Source organism: Argiope bruennichi, chromosome 8 (genome assembly GCF_947563725.1).
Source record: "Argiope bruennichi chromosome 8, qqArgBrue1.1, whole genome shotgun sequence".
In the NCBI taxonomy this organism is placed as follows: Eukaryota; Metazoa; Arthropoda; class Arachnida; order Araneae; family Araneidae; genus Argiope; species Argiope bruennichi.
The window spans coordinates 63,530,692-63,544,150 of record NC_079158.1 but is presented as its reverse complement, the minus strand read 5'-3'; the positions used below and the strand labels follow the sequence as shown (position 1 = coordinate 63,544,150).

Genomic DNA, 13,459 nt, shown 5'->3' with positions numbered 1-13,459 from the left:
TCATAAAGCGTTTCATTTAAAGATCTTCATTTAGTTTCGCACTTCAACTCATTTTTAACTTAATTAAGATGCAAAGGATTCACTTTAGATTAGTTGCATTTATTGTATTACCTTGTGAAAATGTATTTGCTTTGGGGGGTATCCGTTTAGTATTTATAAGTATTATAATAACTAAGCGAACGTGATGAACATATAGAAATCTTACCAATTAAACTTGGTAAAATATTAATATTATCATAATTTTTTACAACTCATAGAATTTGTATTCATTTGGAAATTTGGAATATAAGTTTTTTTAATTGACCTGACGGTGACCTTCTCACTGCTTAGCGGCTCTAGACAATTAACTGATTTGATAGTCAGAAATCTATCACTGATTTTATGATTTAAAGAGCCTGGTGATTGAATATAGGGTTAAAAACTAAAACTAATTGCAAATCCAACGGATATGTGTTTTGTCACTTAGAAGACACCTTTAAATTCATACGTTGTAAAAATTTGAAGTGAGACTGGCTACGTCACATGTGGGCCTTTATTATCTGACTCTAATTGAAAATAATGATATTGATCAAACATGTCTTGATCTATTGAATTAAAAAAAAATCAATGTTAAATAGAATCAAACGATTTTCGTTCCCACATTAGCATTTATTTTATTTCAACATAAAGTTCACCTCAAATTTTTTTATATAAATATTTTAATGCTATTTGGAACTGTCACCAGGAGTTTTAATGAACATATGAGAAATTGTTATTGATAAAAATATGTTTGTCTCAGACTGATTAAATTTTTATGTAGCTTTGTTTCTTGCACCAAAAGTTAGTATCAAATATCTTATAAATATATTAATAACAATTTATTATTATTATTGTTATCAAAAAATTCAATGTATTAAAACTTTATTTCCCGAGGACACGATAATAATGAAGTTATAAAGAATGAGAATAATAAGTCACAAAATATATGTTAAAAATCGTAAAAGTACGTTAAAAATAGTACATTAATATCGAATCCAATTTTAGGCAAAAAATTCGCAGGAATACAGTCTTTTCACTTTGTTGGGAAATAAGCGGAAAGAACAAAATTCTATTTTACGAATAAAATGATTATTTTGCATTTTCCTTATTGTTCTTACTTTTTTTAGAATTATAAAAAATAAGCTTTTAAGACAACTTTTAGTTTTCACGGGGAAAAATATATATATATATATATTTAATTTATAAATAATTGAATAGTGAATTTGAAATGATTTTTCCGTTAAAATTTTTGGTATTATGTGAGTAAATAATTATTTTCTATCGATATTTCCCACATTTTCATTCAATTATGAAGCTACAGATAAGCCACCTTTAATACCATTAATGCCCTAGGTAGATTTTTTTAAGTGTATTGTTAAATATGATCAAGATATTTCAAACTCAAATCAAGATATTTCAAACTCAATTCAAAAATTACAGAACATAATTTTTGAAAATTCCGCATGATAGTAAAAAGTTGGAGGCGCCGGGTATCGATCCCGGTACCTCTCGCATGCTAAGCGAGCGCTCTACCATCTGAGCTACGCCCCCTACGTTAGCTTTAAGGGAATTAGAAAATTTTGTTAAAATTCTTATATAGAACGTAGCATTTTAGAAACTTATAGATTGAAAATAATCAATTTGAACTCATTCAATCGAATACGTTGAAATTTTCAACTGCAGAGTGTATAAAATTTATTTAGCTGAGTTTAAATTCTGTCATCGTTAGGAAAATAAAAATTTCAAGATTTATGCTATCTCCATTTTATGTTCAAAGCCACAAGGCATCATGAAAAAAAGAAAATACATGGCATTAAGTAGTTTTAAAACAATTTTATTTAAATTTAATATTAATGTGAGGTGAGACAGATGTTTAAAATGAGTGCAATATTTTTACCATACTTTAGTTCGTCTCCGATTTCCAACAATTTTCTAATGATTTTGATATTAATTCAGTAAGTTTAAAAAAAATTATAATGAGCCTTTTACAAACTGAGAAAGAGTAATATAATTATTAAAGAAATTAACGAATTAATTAAATTTAAATTGTGGAACATTTAAAAATATCCACCGGATGTTAACTGTAGCCATCACTGTGAAAAAAATAAATACAATTTTTAACTTTCCACACCGCATGATACTCATCTGATCGTATAATATATTACTTCGCATAAAATCACTTTAAAATATTACAATGACTTTACAGTTACAAATCAAGCTTATTACAAAACAACCGGAGTAAGAAATATTCAATTTTTTTAGCTTGTTAATCTTTTCTTTTCTTAAATTTATCTTATCCTAAACTGATGAATTATAAAAGTATTTTTAAAGTAGCTAATTATATTCACTATTTGTTGTAATTTTTTCATAATTCTATTTCTTTTTATAACTTAAATAAGCACGAATTTCTGATTCTTTATTGTTTTTACTTTGAAATGTTTTTTTGAGAATACATGCTCCTGAATGTCAAATGTTTAATACATATTATTAAAAAAAAAATTACGATTATGTCATGCGATAATAAGATGAAAGTTCATCTTTTTTAATGCTTGACTGTTGTCATTGCTTCATCTGGAAAAAATGAGATATTGAATAGGGAAGTATGAAACCATTTGTATTATGTTTTAAAAATATGTCTTTTTTAAAAAGCTGGATTATTCACTTATCCTTTATAATCTTCTCATAAAAAAGGGAGTAGAATTTCTCTAAACCGGTAACAATAGGATCTCGCTGGTGCTGGGAGAGAAATTTTTCCAAACAATTGAATGCATGTTTGTAGAAACTTAATCTATTCATATTGTAATTCCTTTGTATAGTAATTGCAGTATGTATATATTGCTGATTATGTGTTTCAGACTGTCAGCTACAATATAATAAACAATATCAAAAAATATACAGGTTTTGTTAAATGCACAAATGTAATTGTATAATTCAGAAGTTGAAAATTATATACTTTTAAATTTTTCACACATATTACATATCCTTATATATTTCTTGTTGTGATGATATATAATTTTGAATATGTGCCTCTGAGTAGTGGTTGGGAGTATTAAGGAGAGAAATGATATGAGACAACACTTTATATGATTATGTTTTCAGATTTTTAGTCCATAGCATTTTTCCCCCCCATTTCATAATAGTGCTTTTCCTTTAATAGTGCTGTTAATTTGATTTTACTAGTTCATTGGATTCATACATGAGAGATTTCACTGAATAAATTTATGATAATTTATCTGTTGTATCATGTGAAACCAAGTATAAATCATGTCGAGTATATTTTCAAACCTTTTTAAACACTTCTTGAATACTAATTATGTTTATGGTAAATCGTATTAGACATAAGAATTTATTATTGTTAGTGAATAAATAATTTCGAATACTATAACTTTACATTTGTTGTACTTTATAGAAAAAGTTAAAATTTAAATTAATTATTATATCAAATTTATACTTGTGTTTAATGTTGCTTTATCTTTTAATTGGAATTTGTTAACAAGGAATCATTTCTTTCAATGCTAGTTAAATCCATCAACTAATTAATTTTTTAAAAGCTATTTTCCAAAAAAAAAAAAAAAATTATTAGAAAAAGGTTTTAATTAGTAAGAATTTTGCTTATTTTGTAAATATGCTGTATATCTTCTCTTTATTTGGGAAATTTTTCATAGTGACTGATATGCTTTGATTTCAATTCAGGTTTTCATATTTGAATTTTTAATAAATGTCTGAGCATTTTAAGATTTTTTTTCTGAAATATTTTATGAACTTCATTCATTTTTTATGCATGTTCAAGCACATAGTATATATATATATATATATATATATAATCTTTTTAATAAAGATATTTCTTTCTTATTATATCTAATGAACATATTTAAATAATTTCAGTTATTCTGTTCCTGAAACTGTTTTGGAAGTGCCTGAAAATGTGACCACAAAAGAGTTAAATTTATTGCTTAATTCATTACTCAAAGGAGGTATGATTTTATTTATTTCAAAAATAAGAAGCATTGGTTCTATATACATCTGTGAACATTTATTATAGCTATATTACCTAATTTTCCCTATTACAAATTTTTTTTGTATTTTTCCTACAGTAATGATTCAAATTTGCTTATTTTTATTATAAAAACTTCAAGTGTTCATTTTTTTATTGATGGCATGAATATAATATTTCAGATGTAGGAGAAGATGAATTTGAAGAATTTGATTTTTTACTTCTGGGTGAATTGATTCGTACTCCTCTATCACAACACATCGAAGCCAAAAGTTCATCATTGGTTAGTGATTTTTTTCATTCATGTTTTCTGTTTTCTTTCATTTGAATAATTAATTACTTTTATGATTTTATAATTATAATTTTATAATCATATTTCATTGTACTAATTATTACTTCTCATTTAGGAGCAAGTTCATGAAATTGAATATTTTCTCAAATATCCTGCACCTACACCTGAAAATAGTTTGATTCACGATGATTGGGTTAGTGGTGTTGATTCCATGAATAAATGGTTTGTTCATTTGATTTGTTAATTACTCCAAATTTGAAATAAAAGTTAAACTAATTGATATTAAATGAAACTACTGACGTTGAAAACTGGAAACGGCAGTTTCTACAAATCTATTCTATATATATTGTACATATTAAACAGAGAAACCATATCATTACTGGGGGAGGGGTTTATATTTTTAGGCCTCTTATAACTATAGAAAAAGAAATGATGGAATTAAAATCTGAAACATTATTTTTTATAATATTGATTACACCAAAACTTCTAATTATTGGGACTACAAACATAATTCTGTTCCATTACCTCAGTTACTTTGATATATTGCATCATCCACATTTAGGATTATTTAAATAGGTGTGATTATATAACATAAAACTTCCCCTTTTTGTCAAATTGAATTATCTACAACTTGAGATAATTATTCAGAATATTTTTGAAAATTTTAGTGGCTTAACATTGTCTTGAAAAAAAAATTTTTTTTCACAATTTTACCGTGCATTTATATTTTATTTTTTTAAATGATAAATATTATTTATTATGTTGTTGGTTAAAATATGATGGCTTGTTTATTAGATTTTGCATAGGTAGAATTTATTTTAGTTCAGTTTTATAAATATCAATTGTTTATTTTATGTTACAAGTAAATTTTTGCTATGACTTCTGCTTAAGTTATTTTATACAGCAAATTCATTTTTAGTAAAAATTTTTTTTAATTTATGTATTCAACCTAATCTAATATTTAATTAATTAATTGAGATAAAATGTTAATTTGCTGTTTCTGCTTAGTTTAATTATCTTTATTTTATTTTGAAGTGTTTTCATTCTCATTTATTTCATTTCTCGTTGTTTTCTCATTCTTGACTTTTTTAAAATAGAAATAATTTTTCATGTCTGTACAGAATGTCATTTTATAATGTCAGTTTCTTCATTTTCAGGATATTAACTGGTTGCTATGATGCAACTGTTCATATTTGGGGTACTGATGGGGAACATAAATTAACAATTCCTGGACATACAGCACCAATCAAATCAGTAGCATGGCTTAAATATGGTAAATTGTTATTAGTTCCTTTCAGAAACCTTTTACATTAAGGATTCTTCTGCAGTCATTAAATTTTTTTTCTTCTTTCATATAGTTGGAAGTTATTGCAATTATTCATGATTAATGTGAATTTTTTTTATAAATTTTTATGTAATAAACATGCATTAATTATAAGGTTTATATATATATTTTTTTGTTGTTAAATTCATTTGCTAAAATCTAAGTATTCGTTTTTTAAAAACGAATTAAATTTTAATTTATTGATAGAGAATGGTAATTAAGAAAAATAAATATGATAATATATGAGAAATCATTTAATATTATTTTGTCTATATTTTAAAAAAAGAATGGAAATCTCTGAACTATCATTATTTTAAAATTGTTATGAATAAATAGTTTTGAATTTAATTTTTACAAAGATTATAAATGACATTTTCGATATTTGTGTATATTGAGTATTCTATAAGTAATTATATATATATATGCATGTATAAAACTGGGAATATTGTCTGTTCACTGTAAATAACTTAATTTAGAACTGCCTGAAATTTCATAACTTACTTTGTAAATGTTACATGAATTCAAAATTCATAGGATGTACCCCTGCAGCTTTATTAAATCTAGAATTTTCAAATCATTTGTAAATTTGTGCATATAATGTGTAAATACAAAGAGAGCAGTTATGCATAGTTCTTATTATTTAGTGCTGTATATATTTTATCTTTTTGATGGTAAATAATAAGGTTTCTTGAAAATTGATTCAAGAGATGAATTCTTAAATCATCACATGGCCTCATATTTTAATTCACAAAGTATAAACTTAAAGTTAAAACAACTAATTATCTTATATTTAATTGAAAAATTCAAGCTACATTAAATTGCATAAATAATATTATAATAAAATAATATAATAATAAAATAATAATTATAATAAAGTAATATTACATTATAATATTAAGTGCTGAAATAATGTATATATTTTTTCTTTGTTTTTTAGAAAATGATGAATACACTTTTATTAGTACTTCTCATGATGAAACAGCTATATTATGGCAATGGAATGAACGTTCAAATGCTGTCGATTGTATACATGTCTGCAAAGGACATGCTAGAAGTGTAGATTGTGTTGATGTTAATGCAAGTACAAATAGGGTAAATTCAGATACATTTTTTATTTTATTTCGTTACATTTTCTTCCTTATCAATTAAATTTTTATTAGCAAGATTATAATTATTTTCTTTTATCAGTTTCTTTTTTAATGATTTTTTATTAAATAATTTTTAGCTTATTGATATAATAATAACTAAAGTTTTATATATATATATATATATATATATATATATATATATATATATATATATATATATATATATATATATATATATATATATATATATATATATATATATATATATAAAATATGGGATCATTTTTTTTGTTACATGCTGTTGGAGTCAGTAATTCATCTAAACTAACTAAACTAATGTATTATTAAAACAAACATTTCATGTTGGTAAAAACTGAAATTAATATTGTACATTAATGCTCATTATATTAACTTACTATCAGTGAGGAACCAACATTATAAATAAATAATTTAACAAAAGTATGCTGGCACAGTTACATCATGAGATGATCTTTCAACTATATTAAATAAATATGTATAGAATTAAAAGCTTTGTAGTGGCAATCCAGCATGATAGAAAATATGAAAAAGAATCATATATGCATCAAAATATGCAATAGCATCAAGACTTTATGCTTGAAATACATATAGCATCTTGAAATAATATAATGTTTTACATGAATATGATTGAAAATTATGTTAAGATAGGGAGATATGAATTAATTTATTTCAGTTATAACATTTCTACTAAATTTTACATGTCAAGTGACTCTAGTTCAAGCAAGCAAGTTTCACAACATCTAATTACTGTCATTATTGATTCTCTTATGTCATATTTAAAATTGAAAAAGTCAATGTAAAAGCTAACTTCGCTCTATCAAAATGAATTGTATGTTTATATATAATAATTTTCATTCAAGACAATATCTCATGAAATCATTTATTTTTATATGAGCATTGAAGTGGTTTACTTATGGGAAGGAAAATGTGTGTAAAGTTTTTTAATTTCTTTGGCACAAAAATCTTCTGGTTTTTCAGAACTGTTAATAGATAATATATTCTGTACATTCTTTGTCATGACTGTTTCATAAAATCATATGTATAACAGCTTTAACGTGTTGTTTTTGTGCACAAATTTGCTGGAAATCTGGAAATTCCCTACACTAAATCAGCTCTGATAGTTTCACTGTGATTCTAATTTCTATAAGAATTACTGAAAAGCTTTTTGTCTAATTAAGTTTTCATGAGCCTTTAGAGTGCATTTAGGAAACAATGATTAAACTATTCCATTTGTTTGTAGATGATGAGAAATTATTCGATATGCCCAAGTAGTCTCATCAGTTTCTCAAGTGAGATGATTTGAATTGCCCACTCAAAACTAATATTATAGTATAAGGACTTCCATATTTACATATTTAATCAATAAACAGGGCAAAGCAGTTGGTTTCTATGAATATATCAGCAATAGGCACAGCTTTGGACCATATAATAAACTGATCCATGATAGCTAAGTAATAGCTTTTGCATTCTGAAGGAAATATGAGACTTGTTATATCAATTTATGTATGAGAAAACCTAGTATCAGGTTATGGTGAAAGTATGGTTATGGAAAAGTACCAAAAGATGGTGTTTTTTTTGCATGTCTATGCATTTTATGACATGTAGTGCAGCTTTTCATTCTTTTCTTGATATCTCTTCTCATATATATATATATTATTATTATTATAAACATTGACTCAAATGTTCCTATTATTCCTCAGTATGCATAGATATATATGACTCCAACAATATGCAACATCACCTCTGGATCATCATTATAAGTCATATATATCATTATAGATCATAATTTTATCAAAGTCAAATTCATCCATACATCATTTAAAACTAATTTTTCTTTCTTATATTAATGTATTACTATCACATTGGTAAAAGCTGAAAATAACAGCTTAAATTCACACTTACTATATAAGCAGTTACATTATCATAATTTTTTTCCCCCTACAAACTTCAAGGTTGTATGTTTCTTCACCAATTAGATTTTTCTTTTTTTCCTTTCTAGTTTGCTACAGGCTCTTATGATCAGATGTTAAAGATATGGTCTGCAGGTATGTTTCTATAGTTCAAAAATTGTAAATGTTACTTTATATAATAAAATTTCTTAACAATTTTGAAAAATTCTTTCTGAAAAATGACTTAAATGTTACTGTTTTAAATCAAGGTACTTATATCAAGATTCAATGTTCTTGATACTATTTTGAAGTTCCTTGATATGTATTATGTAGTAGCAGTGAATTCATAATAATTAAAAAAAACTTTGAAGAAAAGAGTGTTTCTAATACTGAGGCATTTATAATCATAGCAAATATTATAAATACTGGAAAATTTCCAAATCAATATTATTTGCAGTTTTAAAATTTTCATCATTGAAATTACCCGGTTTTTTTTTTCTGACATTTTAAATGTTTTGTTTCATCAGCTTGTTTATAATGATTTTTTTTTCTTTAATTATGCACCTGTGCATTGTGTAAAACACTAGATTTGCAGATTTGTTAAATTTTTGTTCAGTTATTTAGCAGTGTATTTTTTGTTAATTACTAATGCATAAATTCAATTTTCTACCAATGATCCTCTCTGAGAATAGAAAATGAATCATTTAAGTAAAAAAAAAAAAAAACTTTTTTTTTTTTTTAAATCACTCATGTAGCTATTAATGTATCTTCTCCATTAATATAAAATAAAATAATTAATGCCTTCGTTGAAGATGTATTTTATGTATCAACCATCAAAAATGCCATATTGAAAAGCCAAAGCCACGTTTCTCTCTCTCAATTAATTTATTTATTTATTGTCTCATTATATCTCTCATTATAAATTTTAGAATTAAAATAAAGAATTTTAATTAAATTAAAGAATTTTATGTATATTATGAAATAATTCTTATCAAATGTAAAAGTGTAGAATATATATATATTTGGAAGTATGTGTTAACATTAAATAAAGTGATTTATTATTCTTTTTTTTCCCCTTCCAAAGATAATGAAACTGAAAATGCTGGAGGTGATGATGATAAAAAACGATTTAAATCTGATAACCTCAAAACAAAAGTGAAGGTAATGTATTTTAATGTTATTGAAATAAAATGAATATTACAAATCTTGCTTCAAAATTTTATTCATTTATTAATGTTTTAATTACAAATATATTGAGTAATTTTCCCCATTTTGTCATTGTTTTAAGATTTTAACCAGTGTCTCTTTCTAAATTGAGTGAGTTTAACTGGGTTTTTTTAAATTTAAATAAATTCATTAAATTACCTATCAAATTAAAAAAAAGGCAATCATTTTGTTTTAATTAAACAAAGTATTACACAACTAACAGGGAAATTAAAATAATTGAGGCTAAATTTTTGCATGTTTCATTTTGAAAAAAAAAAAAATTATAAATTAATTTAACCTTAAAACTTTGTTTCTTGTTTTATATAATATTTTTTATATATATATATATCTGTAGAGGAAATGAACATGCTTCTAATACTTAACAATATACTTTTATGTAAAAAGAAAATCTATTGGGAAAGAGTTATAAATTGAATCATAGATGCAAAATTATCATCTACTTAATTTTCATAAAATGCTGAGAAAAATATTTAAAGCATAAGTCAGTAAAGAAGCATTAATATTCAATAATTTAAAGAAATGTTGTTCAATTCATTTTTTAATGAAAAGCATCTATATATTTTTGAGTACTATTTAATACATTTTTCTGAAACACAACTGTTTAGGCATATGTTAATTTTTATAAAATAATTTGGCCCCATATTGTCCTTCTTAAAGTTTTTGTAAAATGATTTTTTTAATGTAACTGAAAATACTCTTATTTTGTCTTTATAATAATAATTTGTATGTTTTTGGTAAAATATTTGTTAGAAGAGATTACTATATCATTCATATAAATGTATTTCAAGTAACAAACAAAATCATTATTTCTAGACACCTTTAATGACTCTTAGTGGACATACTGATGGAATTAGTGGTGTTCAGTGGATAGATACTAATGAAATAGCTACATGTAGCTTAGATTGCACTCTGAGAATATGGGATGCAGAACTTGGAGGGATGAAGCATCAACTGGTAATTTCTGTTTTCATACTTTTTTAGAATCTATATTGAAAATATTGGTAGAAGTTTTAATTCCTTTGATCAATATGTTGTTATGATTTTCTTTTGAATCATTTTATTTATTTTTACATAATAGTGGTCAAAATTTAGAACATTATCTTCTTACTACTTATAAATATTTCATGACATATTTGTCCATTTTTTTAATTGCAAGTTTTACATCAATTTAATTTCCATGATATACAAGTTAATCATTTATACTGAAGTGAAAATAGAAAGAATTTAATTGCAGAAACTTACATACACATATATGCAATAATTTCAAATTAGCTTAAACTTTTAACTTAAAATTATTTCCTAATCACTCAAACTTTGTCTTGTCACTGTAACTTTAATGGTACATGTGATATTCATTTTCTCATGGAGTGAAAATGCTGAAGTCTGCAAATTATCTCTTTATATACGATTAGAATTCTTTATCATGCTTATTTTTTCATCCTTTCTACTTACCTACTCAGTTCACTGCTCTTCTCTCATTATGCCCTGGACAAATAAATCTTGTCAAAAGAAAGAAAAAAAAAGGACTATATCCATGAAATTATAAAGAATAAAAAGTGTTAAAAAAACTTAAAGACTGATTCTTCAATCTAAGTTTATATATATATATATATATATATATATATATATATATATATATATATATATATATATATATTCAGGATATTTTTTTCTTCATATGAACAATAAATACTTCATAATACTGTTTCATAACTTTTTTTTTTTTTTTTTTTTTCATTTTAGAGTAGACTATTCCCATTTTCATGTACAGAAATGGGCCTTTTCTTTTTATTTCTATAATTTGTGCTCATATATATATATATATATATATATATATATATATATATATATATATAATGATGTTGTATACCATTTTTTTTGTTTTATTTTCATTTTTTATTTTTAGAATCTTTATGTTCTTTATTCAGAGTTTAGATTATATATAATTCAATATTTCTTTTTCTTCTTTTCATTCCAGAATGGTTCCAAAGCATTTTTAGGTATGTCTTATTCACCTATATCAAGGCTTATAGTTTCTGGATCTTCTGATAGACATGTCAGATTGTGGGACCCAAGAACTAAAGGTATTTATCATTCAACCTTTTCAAAATATCTCAATTAGATATCGAGTTCTCATGCAATTATTTTCAATAACATATCATTTTAAATTTCAGATGGTACTTTAGTGAAATCAGTATTTTCATCTCATAATCTCTGGATAACATCGTTAGCATGGTCACCTGTAGATGAATACCAATTTATTTCAGGCTCAATGGATTTTCTTGTGAAATTGTGGGACACTCGAAGGTATTATTCAGTAGATTTTAAATAAAAAATTAAATACTTACAATGTGTTTTTTTTTTGTAAAGGTAATGTAAAACTAATTATCAAGCAATTTATTATTTAAATTTTTTTTTATCTGATATGATTATTGCATGATTTTTTTTTAACCAATCCATTTAAAATGCTAATTTTTGTCTTTGACAAACAAATGCTATTAGTATTAACATGTTTCTGTATCATCATTAAATAGTTTTGCAAAATTTCAGCAGCAGTTGCATATGTTCAAATAAATAGCAATAATTAAGTATTTTAAATATACAAAATTTTATATAATTTTTTTGTCAATTAATGTTTCAGTAAGTCATCATTTTTTATAATGTAATTATTTTAAGGCTGTTCAGAAATATCATATATATTCTGATTAGAGATTTATTAGGTAATTGCATATTCAATAATGCTTGTCAATCAGTAGGATTTTTCATAACTGAGTTTTAGTGTAGTGAACTGAATACATATATTTGTCAGAGATTATATTAATATATCAGCCAATGTATCAATATACTTCTTTTAATATATCTGTTTAAATTACATCTTACTACAAAAAACTTATTTTAAACCATTCTATCCAGTACTTGTGGTTTAATTTGCTGTATGGAATGTTTTTTTTCCCATATTTTTAAATGTCTCACTGTTATATATGGGCGACTGATATTTTATATATAAAAAAAAGTGCTTTAAAAATACTCAATTTTACTGCAACCATTTGTAGAAACAAAGTTAGCAATTACTTGTGTGATTATCATAAGGTATTGGAGTAGAGCTATTAGAATTTGGTATATATATATATATATATAAGGATTGCGATATGATTGTCCAATGATCATAGTTTGTTTTCAAATATTGAATCTGTGCTTTATTTCAGTCCTAAAGCTCCTTTATTTGATATATCTGGACACGAAGACAAAGTCTTTGCAGTTGACTGGTCTATAAAAGAATTTATCATTAGTGGTGGAGCTGATAATCATATCAAAATATATAAATTTAAGGTATGTATAATTTTTTAACTGTTTATTATCATAATCGATCTATTAATGTTAGATTGATTATATGTAAAGTTTTAAAGATTCTTTAAAGGGGTAAGGGCAAATCCTAGCTCACTTGTACTATTTGAAATACACTGATTCTCAATATTATTTCTATTTTATTTTAGGAACAGTCACAATCTGAAGCAATGGAAAGTTAGTACATCTACATCTGTTAATATTTAACATGTAAATAAATGTTGAATTTTTTCTATATATGAG

General features: G+C 24.4%; 1 protein-coding gene and 1 non-coding gene across 2 annotated transcripts; one reads left to right on the top strand and one right to left on the bottom strand.

The window, feature by feature from the left end:
• Positions 1 to 1,496: 1,496 nt before the first annotated feature.
• Trnaa-agc (transfer RNA alanine (anticodon AGC)) lies at positions 1,497 to 1,569 on the bottom strand. The gene has a single exon. It is a non-coding gene; the product is annotated as a tRNA-Ala (tRNA).
• Positions 1,570 to 2,124: 555 nt separating this feature from the next.
• LOC129981354 (ribosome biogenesis protein WDR12 homolog) lies at positions 2,125 to 13,453 on the top strand. Its single transcript, XM_056092176.1, has 13 exons — positions 2,125 to 2,256; positions 3,904 to 3,992; positions 4,195 to 4,295; positions 4,420 to 4,526; positions 5,462 to 5,577; positions 6,566 to 6,720; positions 8,755 to 8,800; positions 9,729 to 9,805; positions 10,685 to 10,825; positions 11,850 to 11,955; positions 12,046 to 12,178; positions 13,078 to 13,201; positions 13,366 to 13,453. Exons 1-13 carry the CDS (start codon positions 2,213 to 2,215, stop codon positions 13,396 to 13,398), a joined length of 1,272 nt encoding a protein of 423 aa, XP_055948151.1. The 5' UTR covers positions 2,125 to 2,212; the 3' UTR covers positions 13,399 to 13,453.
• The last annotated feature ends 6 nt before the right edge of the window (positions 13,454 to 13,459 follow it).

Coding starts and splice junctions, on each gene's coding strand:
- LOC129981354 (XM_056092176.1), top strand. CDS start 2,213: ATGACTTTACAGTTACAAATCAAGCTTATTACAAAACAACCGGA. Junction 2,257..3,903: donor CTTATTACAAAACAACCGGA/GTAAGAAATATT, acceptor AAATAATTTCAG/TTATTCTGTTCCTGAAACTG. Junction 10,826..11,849: donor GAGGGATGAAGCATCAACTG/GTAATTTCTGTT, acceptor TTTTCATTCCAG/AATGGTTCCAAAGCATTTTT.